This window comes from Lutra lutra, chromosome 17 (assembly GCF_902655055.1).
Source record: "Lutra lutra chromosome 17, mLutLut1.2, whole genome shotgun sequence".
NCBI lineage: Eukaryota > Metazoa > Chordata > Mammalia > Carnivora > Mustelidae > Lutra > Lutra lutra.
The window spans coordinates 59221580-59234096 of NC_062294.1; the positions used below are offsets into that span (position 1 = coordinate 59221580).

The 12517-nt window shown below is 47.8% G+C and overlaps 1 protein-coding gene across 9 annotated transcripts; it reads left to right on the forward strand.

Moving 5' to 3' along the window:
* The first annotated feature begins 3999 nt into the window (after positions 1 to 3999).
* On the forward strand, positions 4000 to 11904 carry ZNF134 (zinc finger protein 134). Of its 9 annotated transcripts, none has more exons than XM_047710705.1 (5): positions 4000 to 5348; positions 5886 to 5924; positions 6485 to 6576; positions 9317 to 9407; positions 10151 to 11904. In XM_047710705.1, the coding sequence occupies exons 4-5, from the start codon at positions 9368 to 9370 to the stop codon at positions 11383 to 11385; spliced, it is 1275 nt and encodes a 424-aa protein (XP_047566661.1). In that variant the 5' UTR covers positions 4000 to 5348; positions 5886 to 5924; positions 6485 to 6576; positions 9317 to 9367; the 3' UTR covers positions 11386 to 11904. The 9 variants fall into 9 exon arrangements, with proteins under 9 accessions (XP_047566661.1, XP_047566660.1, XP_047566659.1 ...); XM_047710704.1 differs by lacking the exon at positions 6485 to 6576 and having other exon boundaries at positions 4000 to 4970; positions 5200 to 5348; XM_047710703.1 differs by lacking the exon at positions 6485 to 6576 and having other exon boundaries at positions 4000 to 4642; positions 5200 to 5348.
* Positions 11905 to 12517: the final 613 nt, after the last annotated feature.

The window sequence follows — 12517 nt, forward strand, 5'->3', positions numbered from 1 at the left end:
GGAATAAGCAAAAATAACCTTGGCCTCATATTGTGTATATGATTGTCCAAAATGAACATGGTGTGAATATGACAATGACTTTCTAAAATTGCATCTGCTATTCATTGGAGAATATCAAGCAATAAGATAATGACCTAGGGGAGATTTTCAGCTTTCGGGAGTTCGGGAGTGGAAACTCACTGTTGATTCAACTCTGAAGTGACATCCAAAAGATTTACTGCATTGTTAAAGCATATTGGGTGAAAAATGTTTCAAGGGAACAGAAAATGACTGGGGAATATCCTAAATTGGTACAACACAGGTGGACTTCAAAGAGTGAAAAGAAGGGCGCCTGGGAGGCTCAGTTGTTAAGCGTCTGCCTTTGGCTCAGGTCATGATCCCAGGATCCTGGGACTGAGTCTTGCATCAGGTGCCCTGCTCAGCCGGGAGCCTGCTTCTCCTCCCACTATTCCCTGGTTGTGTTCCCTCTCTCACTCTGTCTCCCTCTGTCAAAAAAAAAAAAAAAAAAAAAAAAAAGAGTGAAAAGAAGTTCATGATGTTTAGCAGAGTATGTGGCATACAATGTAGCGAGGCAGGCAAGTAGGTGATATCTTCTGGCAGGTGTTGGAGGTCATGTCAATGATCAAAACCTTTCATAGGAAAGATCATGGGTCGCTGAGAATTTTTGTCCAGTGAAATAATCATAACTGTGATAAAAAATAAAAAATAATTTAATTAAAATAAAATTTAGTACACATTATAATTTAGCCTTCTTTGACCTTACTTTACAATATTTTTTCATTTAAAAAATAGGTGGTAAAATAATGCACTTCCAATTTAGCAATATTTAAGGGTCAAAGCTAAGAAAGAGTCTCTCCTTGACCAAACTTTAGCCAGGTTCCTATCAGGAATCCTATTCACAACTAGACCTCAACATTTGGACTTCTGCGCCCATCTTTGCATTGCCTAGTTTTAACAAGAATCCTATTAAGTTGCTTTAGCCAGAAACCATCCCTGCTTAATAGCTGATAACCCTTGATATCTGATCAAATTGCTCATCCTACCATCCCCCAGATGGTACTGATCACCTTTGCCTGCTTTCAGCAAGAATCCCCCTGACCCCTGAAGTTTTTTCTCAGTACTTTTCCATCCACTGACTCCCACACTGCCTCTTGGCTATGAACCCCTAGTTGTTTATGCTCTATTTGGAGTTGAGCCAAGTTCTGTACTGGGATCTCTATTCCGCTATTACAACAGTTCCTGATTAAAAGCTGGTTTTGCAGGGCGCCTGGGTGGCTCAGTGGCTTAGGGCCTCTGCCTTCGGCTCAGGTCATGATCTCAGGGTCCTGGGATCGAGCCCCGCATCGGGCTCCCGGCTCCATGGGGAGTCTGCTTCCTCCTCTCTCTCTCTCTCTCTGCCTGCTTCTCTGCCTACTTGTGATCTGTCAAATAAATAAATAAAATCTTAAAAAAGAAAAAGCTGGTTTTCCTCCTTTACCTACTGTTCAGCTCTGGTTTTCTTTAATAGATCATGGAAGTTATCATTCTTTATGAAGTAATACTGAGTTTTAGAAAATTTTTTTAGTTGTTGGTACTTAAAGGAAATTTTCAAAGAGTTCCATTTTTATTTCACCTTTATTTTCCATCTTTAAATAATCACTTGGGATGTCTGGGTGGCTCAGTTGGTTAAGCGTCTGCCTTCAGCTCAGGTCATGATCCCAGAGTCCTGGGATCCAGTCCCATATCCAGCTTCTTGGTCAGCAGGGAGCCTCCTTCTCCCTCTGCCTGCCACTCCCCATGCTAACTTCAAAAATATAATACTTGGTCTTTAAAAAATATATGTGGCTAAATGTATATTTCTGTACTTCTATTATGTCTATAACTAAAATTGTATTAAAATTAATTTTATTGGGGCGCCTGGGTGGCTCAGTGGGTTAAGCCGCTGCCTTCGGCTCAGGTCATGATCTCGGGGTCCTGGGATCGAGTCCCGCATCGGGCTCTCTGCTCAGCGGGGAGCCTGCTTCCCTCTCTCTCTCTCTCTCTCTCTGCCTGCCTCTCCGTCTACTTGTGATCTCTCTCTGTCAAATAAATAAATAAAATCTTTAAAAAAAAAATAAAAAATAAAAAAATAAAATAAAATAAATAAAAAAATTTAATTTTATTATATATATATCTATATAGATATATAGATATATATATTTAAGAGAGAGGGCATGGGAGAGGCAGAGGGAGAGAGAGAGAGAATTTTAAGCAGGTTCCACACCCAGCACAGAGCCCAACAAGGGGCTCGATCTCATGACTCCGAGATCATGACGTGAGTCGAAATCAAAAGTTGCTACATGTTATACCCCATTTCTTGGTGCCCTCATCTTCTCTCTTTTCTGTTGTGCCTACCACATTCTAACATTGTACATAATTCAGTATATATTTCGTATTTCTTCCTCTGTCTTTCTTGAATATGTAGAGTGTAAGCTCCTTGATGGCTGGGGCTTTATCTCTTGTTTTCAAATTTGAAACATGCCCTTAAGATAGCGCCTAAAATTCAGTAGGTGTTCATTGAATGTTTGTTAGAGCCGTGAACAGACATGCTGTTACAATATTCTTGTTCATCTTCATCATTCTCCAACACTTTTTTGTTTTGTTTATTATGTTTTTGGTGGGCAGCAAAGCAAGGTTCATTGAGTGATAGTACAAAGCTCCCAAAGAGGGAGGGAACTCGAGAGGGTTGCCCTTTGGTAGCACTTCTAAATATTTGAATTCTCCTTCAAAGTAGATGTTCAACATTTTCAAGATATTCAACATTTTCAAGAATGGAAAGAAATTACATTTTGGAGACTAAACCTTCCTGTATTCAATGTTTCAGACCCCATGTATGCTCAGCCTCATTCTCTCACTTCTCAGACTTTGATGTTTTCAACTTAATTTTTGCTGACATCTTAACCGTTTTCACTTGTCACAGATGTGTCCCCTAGGAGCCATTTTTTGAGTATATTTGTGCATAACCACAGAATTATATTACTAGCTTTCAGTAATTTAAACAATTCATAAATGTTTTCTTTCTTCCTTTCCTTCCTTGCCTTCCTCCCTTTTTCTTTCCTTCTTTGCTTTCCTTCTTTCCCTCCTTCCTTCCTTTCCTTCTCGTCTTTCCTCTCCCTTGACCCTTCCTCTCCTCTTCTTCTTCACCGTTTACCAAAAATAATCTCAAATCCCAATTCAGACACTGTCCCGTAATTGCAAGTGAAGTGAAAATTACTTCCTAGCAAAGAAATGAGATCATGATGCTCTAAATTTTTATTTGTGGGTCAGATGGTCCCCTTTGCACATTTACTGCCACCAGCCCTGCCACATCAAAAAGCATTTATAATGGCCCTTTTCAGATGGGCGGCATATTCCTAGAGGGAAATCAGTATATCTCAGCTTTAGGATGAGGAGCGTTTGAATTACAGGATGCTGCACCCTGGCTGGCCACCATCAGCGCCCCCACCGGCAAGAAAGTGCCTTCGTTGGCAGATTAACCCTTCCCAGAGTCCGCCCTGGCCCTCTCCGCTGACCTGACCTCTGATCCCGGGTCCCTGACCAAGCCAAAGAGCCCAAAACCGACTTAAAGCTTCAATCTACATGGATCTAAAAACCAGCAAGGAAATACGAGTGGACTGTGAGTGGACTCAAGATGATATTGCACATGATGTGTCCGTGTGGTTTTGTGGCTTTGGGGAATATCTACAAGTACTCTCCCACACTCTTCGGGTACCCACCCCCAGCGGACTACAAGGTACAGAACCAGGGCGCGGGCTCTTTAAGAAGGCCAAAGCCCCGCCCCGTCCGTTGAGCCTGGAGGCACCATTTCCCAGCGTCCCTCGCGGGAGCACGCTGCCTAACCCCAGCCCCTGCGGGGAGAACTCCGACGATCACTAGGGCCGATTCCTCAGGGAAACTACAGTAACCAGAAGTCTCTGCGCAGCACAGAGGCGGCACCATTAAAATCGCGCGCAAGCCGTCTGGGCGGGACTTCCGGCGTCTTCCTCGCGGCGGACATTTTGTTCGCTCCTAGTGGAGATCTCGGAGCGGAGCTTTGGGAACGCCAGTACGGTTCAGAGTGACCGAAGCGGAAAGGCACGAGAGGAGACCCTGTGTCCATTGCAGAAAGGCTCGGGGGTGGCAGCGCGCGCGAAGGCTCCGCGGCCAGGGCCAGCCCACGGCGGCGCGTGGGTCCCGACCTGGGACTCCTCACGGGTCCCTGTGGTCCAGATTGTGATGGCGGCGGCCGCGGTGATGGATCCCGCGTAGGTGGGTACTTTGTTCCCCGACCCTGAGGCGTTTCGGTCCTTCACTCTGAATCACGAAGCCACGAACAAGGGGCGCCTGTTGAGGTCGTTGCAGCTCCGGCTCCGGTGTTCTGGGCCGTGGGGGCGTTGGTGTGGGGAGCCCCTTCCTAGCAGCCGGTGCGGTGAGCCGTCGAAGTGTCCCTAGGCGACCGACGATCATGAGCAACGGCTTGGAGGCGCGGCTGAGCCGGAGGACTCCGGAAACCGGGCCCTGGGGTTTGCAGGGAGCCTAGAGGGCGAGCGGCGGCCCTGCGTGGAAAGGCTGCGTGAGCCGAGGGTGCCCTCGCGGCGGACCGCTGGGAGCCGTGGGGGAGCATGATGTGAGCTGGCTCAGGCAGGTGGGTCCCGGCGGGCTGGCTGACGGGCGAGGAGGCCGCCGACTCCTGGAGTGTTGTGGCTGCACCAGAGCTGCGGGGGGAGGTGGGAGTTGGAGAAGGGGATGTTAGAGGTGAAACCGACGGGATTCTTGCCCTGTCGGGTAACGGCGGTGCGGGAAGACCGAGTGGAGGGCCGGAGCAGTTTGTGTCCCGGGGAATGCATTTTGGACGTTGTAAAGCTCCTCTCGGAGAGGAGGTGGCCCATGGGCATCTGGCCGTGCGTCGGGGATTCTGGCGGGGGCTGTGTTGGAGACCACTGAGGGAGGAGGCCCCGGGTCGAAGCCTGGAGGTGAGATGCCCAGGAAAGATATTAACGGTGTTTTTACCTCAGGTGATTCTTGAGGCGAGAGATTGGAGGGCGGGGGAAGGGGGTCATCCTTCATCCCCTCCAGAGGGAAGCATGGGAAGGAGTTCTGGCTGGTCTCCGCGGGAGGAGAGGGCCGTGGGGTGTAAGGAGCCCGGCCTGAGCCGCAGAGGCAGGCGTGACCTGCTGTCGGTTTGCCGTTCCGTGGACTCAGCAGCGGCCGGCCTGTGGAGGAGACGAAAAGCCAGCCTCAGCCGGATCCAGGGCCCTGCTACCCCGGTTCCCAGCTCTCGGGCGAGCAGAGATCATGGGCATCTCTCATGAGGGGCCACCAGCAGGCTCACCTTCAGGGGTGTGTACCAGGTAGGCTGGTTTGGTGACAGGACTAATGCGCACTTGGCAGGTGTACAGGCCAGTTAAGATTTTTAGATGGATTAGATGTGATAAATTTATACTGACGATGCTTAGTAATGGGTTGACGTGCTTGTCTCTGAGTGTTTAATTAAGATGGAAGTCTTAAATACCACGTTTTCTTAGAAGATTAAAAATAAATCCTAAATATCAAAAACCTATCCCTTCATTTGCTCCAAAACCATTTGGAAAAATGTGAAGCTTGTGGACAGTAAAAGCTAATTTAAGGATCCTTGCTTGTACTAACGGTGTTTGATACGAGCAGTAGCCCTGTTAGGTGGGTGCCACTGTTAGCCCTGCTTTACAGAGGAGGACACTGCAGCACGTCTGTTCATGGACGCCCATCTGATGGGAGGCAGCACTAAGGTCTTAACATCTGACATTAGACTTTCTGAAATCATCCTCACCAAAGGGCAGGGCAGGAGTTAGGGCCATAGTTCAGTACCCCACTCTGGTAACCTGCCACTCTCAACTCCTCCTCTTTGCAAGGTTGCCCTGATGGTAGAAGCACTGGGGATCTCTGTATAGGTGAGTGCAGAGCATGCAGGTCCTCATTCATCACTCCCCACTTGGCCATGATCTTGGCAACCCCAGATGGCAGATGGTGGTGTCTTAGGACTCTTTACCTACCCTTACACTTGATGTTGAGTTTGGGGATCCGGTGTCACTAACGTTCTTTTGCCTTGAATTGAGTGCAGTGGGGTGAAGTGTGGAACAGCGCCCCAGACACAAGAACCAGCATGTGCAGAAACATTACTTGAGGCTTAACCAAGAGTGTTCAGGGAGCCTCAGGTCTCCATTATGTCTAGCTTGATCAGAGAGTAGTATTCAACTCTGGAATGGCACTTTGTGGAACTGGGCTTCTGTTTTGAGAATGGTGGGAGCCATGGAAGGTTTGGAGCAGAGGAGGGAGTCCTCTGACTCTGGTTTTAACAGGCTTCCTCTGACTGTACAGTGAACAAGAGACTTTGGAGTGAGGAAGGAGCACTGTTTATGATGGCTGGACTAGACTGGATGCTCTAGAAGTGTGGGACAAATGCTTGGATTCTGGTCCCTTTTTTTGTTCGTTTTTGTTTTTCTTTAAGTAGGGTTAACCAGATTTTCTGATGTGGATGGTGAGAGAAACAATGGGAAGAGTCAGGGATGATTCCACAGCTTTCAAAGTTTTGGGCCTGAGCAGGTATAAGGATGGGAAAATCCTCCATTGAGATGGTGAAAAGTTTGGTGGTGGGAAGTAATACCAAGAATTTGGTGGTATTCAGAAGTAATACCAAGAATTAGGCTTTGTGGGGCACCTGGGAGGCTCAGTCGTTAAGCATCTGCCTTCAGCTCAGGTCATGATCCCAAGGTCCTGGGATTGCGTCCTGCATCGGGGTCTCTGCTTGGCGGGAAGCCTGCTTCTCTCTCTCCCTCTCCCACTCCCCCTGCTTGTGTTCCCTCTCTGGCTGTGTCTTTCCCAGTCGAATGAATGAATGAACGAACAAACGAACGAACATACATACATTCTTAAAAAATTTAAGCTGGGGCGCCTGGGTGGCTCAGTGGGTTAAGCCTCTGCCTTCAGCACAGGTCATGATCTCAGGGTCCTGGAATCGAGCCCCACATCAGGCTCTCTGCTCAGCGGGGAGCTTGCTTCCTCCTCTTTCTCTCTGCCTGCCTCTCTGCCTACTTGTGATCTCTGTCTCTCTGTCAAATAAATAAATAAAATCTTTAAAAAAAAATTTAAACTTTGACCATGTTGAATCTGAATGGAGGTATAGGTAGACAGCTGGACACATAGGTTTGGATTTTAGAGGAGGGATTCAAGTCCACAGGGTGACAGTCAGTATATGCATTAGAGTGGAGCTGCTTATCAGATTGATAGAGAGAACCTTTATGTCATAGTGGCAGTGCCATTAAGGGTCTGGAAGGGGGTGGACACAGCAGCCTGAGACAGGAGTCACCTAAGAGAGAGGAGAAGGGAGATTAGTGTCCATGGTGGAGGGAGAGAGTAGGATCTGGCAGGTGGTGAAGTCTTCCAGAGAGAGCGTGGACAAGAGATGGGTGCTGGAGTAGAGCAGTGTTAGAGATGAGATGAAAGTGAGGCCAGAGCAGCTGCTTTCCTTTCTCAGTGTGCTTCCCAGGTATTTATAGTGATTTCGTGGGATGTGGAAAGTTTCAGTCAAGCTGGTAGATGAGCTCGGGGGCAGAGTGGGCCAGCTGGCAGAGTAACTATGCTTGCGGTAGAAGGACAGTGGGTGTGGGCTTCGAATGAGAGTTTCGTGTTAAGTGTTAAGCCTGTTGATTGTTGAAAATATAGTATCCTTAGTATGTGACCACAAAGTCAGAAGGGGCTAGAATTATTTGGTATCTGTATGTTGCTCTGGATTGCTGAAGTTGAATCAAAAAATAGGGCCAGGAAGGGAGGATTTTAAAGCTGGGTTCAGAGGGCCCCTGGGTCGTTCCGTCATTAAGTGTCTGCCTTCCTGGGGCGCCTGGGTGGCTCAGTGGGTTGAGCCGCTGCCTTCGGCTCAGGTCATGATCTCGGAGTCCAGGGATCGAGTCCCGCATCAGGCTCTCTGCTCAGCAGGGAGCCTGCTTCCTCCTGTCTCTCTGCCTGCTTGTGATCTCTCTCTGTCAAATAAATAAATAAAATCTTTAAAAAAAAAAAAAAAAGTGTCTGCCTTCCGCTCAGGTCATGATTCCAGGGTCCTGGGATCGAGCCCCACATCGGGCTCTCTCGGCAGGAAGCCTGCTTTTCCCTCTTCCACTCCCCCTGCTTCTGTTCCCTCTCTCAGTGTGTCTCTCTCTCTGTCAAATAAATAAAATCTTAGGGGGGAAAAAAAAAGCTGGGTTCAGAGTTACATGGCAGTGAGGACCAGCAACTGGAGCCAGATGTGATCTTGGTTGATTAACCAGGAATTCTCTGGATGCTGTTTGCAGATTTGCATGTGGGAGATGACCAATGTTGTGGGTATTCGTAGACTTGAGGGAGCTATGGTCTAAAGAGTGATGTGTACTGGAGATGGAATCTGAATTCGTACCCTGAGGGCTTTAGGGGGAACTCTGAGCTCATATTTGTATATGAGAGACATGATCTCTAGACCTCAGGGGAACTGGCTGGCAAAAGTTCTGTCCGTCCCCCTCCTGTTGTTCTGGGCTGGACAAAATGATTACTAGGAAATGGGGAGAGAGAGTAGGCACCAGTCACAAGGGCCTGGTATCTGGTCTAAGTTGGGGAGCTGGGGAGGAAAGTGAATGTGTGGTGGGTAGACCAAGAGTCCTGGGGAGAGCTGCTGCCCCATGTGACTTTCAAGGATGTGTTTGTGTATTTCTCTTGGGAGCAGTGGGGGCTTCGTGAGAAGACCCAGACCTGTGTCACAGTGCAGTGTTTTCTATGCTTTGTGCTTACGGTCTTCCTGGGTAAGGCCCGCATACCCCAGTTTTCTGGGCTTTGCTCTACTCTTTCTTCCCTTAAAGGTTGCCCTTTTCTTCCCATAGCTGTCATAGGCACTGCTGTTTTCCTTCTCTAAGATAGATTTTCGGGTTGCTGAGGCTCAGCTGTGTATTGCCTCCTTTACTCCGTATGCTCCCCCACCCCTGCTGCCCCAGACTATTATCAGGAAGGGTTTGAGGGTCAGGGATTAGTAGTCAGCCCGGTGGACTACCCTGCTGCCCTTTCCCTGGCTGTATTGCTCTGCCTACATTCATGACACCTCTGTACTCTAGACTCTGCCCCTTTCCTGTAATTGGCATTTCCTTGGGCCTACCTGTGTCATGAATTGCTGTGGTCACTGCTGTGAGGCCCAGTGTGCTGATCTTGCAAAAACATTTCTGATGTTCATTTTGTAATATTTAGTTGTCTTAATATCCTGTGGTACTGCTCTGGGTCACAGCTTTCCTCCTTGCCCTGTCTTTCCTCAATGATTTGTTTCTTCCAGATCCTTTGTGGTTCCTGAACTTAGGGGAAAGAACTCAGTGCCTGAGAGGTCATGACTCTAGCCATGGCAGGAGGGACGTGGACAGGCCCTGGTGAGTGGGAGCTTGGGGAGGGTGTAACTTCAGGGTTGGGTTCAAATAATACCAGAAGCCTGTCCTTTCCCCACTCCTATTTGGTGCCTAGGTTATAAACCGTATCTGTTTCTGCCCTTTTTCTCCTCATTCTGGACATTCTACACACTTGTCATTTTTTTAAATTTTTTTTTTTTTTAAATTATGAACATATAATGTAGTATTTGTTTCAGGGGTACAGGTGTGATCCATCACACTTGTCATTTCTGGTCTGACCTCTGACCCAGGGCTGTCCACGCCCTCTCACCAGTGCTCTCTACTGCTCCTTCTGCAGTGCTCTCCTGTGTTGGACAGTGTTCACGTGCCATGAGACATACATATGTCCTTAAATGACTCCTGAATACCACTTGCTCATTTTAGATCCAATTTCCTGGGCTTAGACATACATTCTGTATAGTGCTCACCGGTAGCCAAGGCCCTTCTAAAAATCATTTGCAGAAGAGTAAATTGGACATTTCTGCTTCCCAGTTCTCTCTGAGCGCACCCTGTCCTTGTGTCTTTGTCCCTTGGGAAGTCTTCCTCATTCTATCACCGTTTGAGGCCCAATATTGCAAAGCACCTTTTTCTTTAACCTGATGCCAAATCTGCTGTCCTGCCAACACCCCCATACACTAAATCCTGGGTATACTAGACACATCTGCAGTGGGGTTGCTCCTTCCCACCAAAGTCATCATGCACTTCAATGGCATTTTTTCTGCCTTCAGGTTGTTGGTGTGCAGTGGAGGATGAAGAGGTGCCTTCTGAGCAGAGCATTTCTGTAGAAGTGTCACAGGATAGTATCTCCAAGGCAGGTTCATCAGCCCAGATGGCTCACCCTTGTGACACATGTGGCCCCGTCTTGAAAGATATCTTGCACCTGGATGAACACCAGGAAACACGCCAAGGACTGAAACCTTACACATGTGAGGCATGTGGGAGACAGTTCTGGTTCAGTGCAGACTTTCTTCAGCACCAGAAGCAATACAATGTAGAGAAGCCCTTAAGAAGAGACAAAGGCAAGACCTCATTTATGAAGAACTGTAGAGTTTGTGAAGAACCTCACCTGTCAGAAAAGCCTTTACGATGTGAGGAGGAGAACTTCCAGGCCAGTTTGGGCAGTCACCAGCAAAAGGCCATCCACAGCAAGAAGAAGACAAGGAGCACCAAGAGCGGGGGGGCCTCTCACAGTGGACATATGCATTACAGGTGCAGCGAATGTGGGAAGGCCTTCAACCGCAAAGACACACTCGTCCAGCACCAGAGAATCCATACTGGAGAAAGGCCTTACGAGTGCAGTGAATGTGGGAAAGCCTTCAGCCGCAAAGCCACCCTTATCCAGCACCAGAGAATCCATACTGGAGAAAGGCCTTACGAGTGCAAAGAATGTGGGAAAGCCTTTAGTCGCAAAGACAACCTTACTCAGCACAAAAGAATCCACACTGGAGAAATGCCTTACAAGTGTAGTGAATGTGGAAAATACTTTAGCCATCACTCCAACCTAATTGTACACCAGAGAGTTCACAATGGAGCAAGGCCTTATAAGTGCAACAATTGTGGGAAAGTCTTCAGACACAAATCCACACTTGTTCAGCATGAGAGTATCCATACTGGAGAAAATCCTTATGTTTGCAGTGATTGTGGGAAATCCTTTGGCCACAAATACACCCTCATTAAACACCAGAGAATTCACACTGAGGCAAGGCCTTTTGAGTGCGTCGAATGTGGGAAATTCTTTAGTCGAAGCTCTGACTTTATTGCACACCAGAGAGTTCACACAGGGGAAAGGCCGTTTGTGTGCAGCAAGTGTGGAAAAGATTTCATCAGAACATCTCACCTTGTTAGGCACCAAAAAGTTCACACTGGAGAAAGGCCATATGAGTGCAATGAATGTGGGAAAGCCTATAGTTTAAGCTCCCACCTCATTCGGCACCAGAAAGTTCACACTGCAGGGAGGCTGTAGGCAGGCTTTCAACGCAGCGGGACTCATAGGGAGAGGAGCTCTGCGAGGACCCTTTGAGAGGAGGACATCAGTGAGGTGTTGTTCCTCCTATATCAGCGTTAACACCTGAGATGGGTTATGAATGCCAGGTACAGGGAAGCTCTCATGGGTTGCGTTGCACTTTGAGACAGGTCCTTGCCAGATTTGTCACTCAATGCCTGTGGCTAACACCATCTCAGCTCTATCAGCTTACTTACCATAATGTCCTCAGGGAAGGTAGAATCCTGAATTAAATAGGATTTCTCATTTCTTCCCCCACTGACTGATTAAAGGTGTGGACCTTACTGTACATCCTTAGCCAAGAGGATCTGAGCTGTGTTCTGGCTTACAGAAAAGGTTTACTTTCTTCCTGGACACTGTTGGTCTCATGGGGTACTTGTGACAGATTTTCCAGTCTCCAAGTCACTCATCCTGGAGAACTACTTGTCTTACGTTGCTCTGGTTTCTGTGATAATAAAGACCTTGTTATTATTTAAGCCATCGTTAATCTTGGACATTGTTTTTACTGTTTGGAATGGTTTGAAAACACTTAGGCCCTGCCAAACTGAAGAGATAAACAGTGGAAGGGGGGGGGGGAATCCTCCAGTTTCCTGTGCCTCAAATGGAAGAGCAGGTTGGCAGAGAACCTTTCTCAGTCCAGTTCTGGTGTTGCTGACAAAAGCTTCTTAGGTGAGAGTTCAGGGCCTGATTTTGGCTAGATTTCAGAGTTATTTGAGGGCCGAGACATCACCCTGAGGGTGGTATGGAGGAAGGTTGTGACAACCTTCAATATGTTTGGCAGCAGCATGCAGTGAATGACTTATTTCCAGGATATGTGCCATATTCTACAGCACTGTTGAGGGGAAGCTTTTCTGCAAACCTGCCAAGCGCCATATGCCCTAAAGGCCAGAATCTGATCTGGTGCCCAAGTTGGCTGCAAGACTTGCCATCCCGGGAAGGAAACAAAAGCGATATAGAAACACTGGGTGTGAATAATTGGGTTTGGGGAGACTGCAGCAAATGAGAGTGAATGTGCCCATTAAAAAAAAAAAAAAAAAAAAAGCCACAAACACTTCTGGCACTGTGGCTGTATGAGATGGGGCTGCCTGGGAAT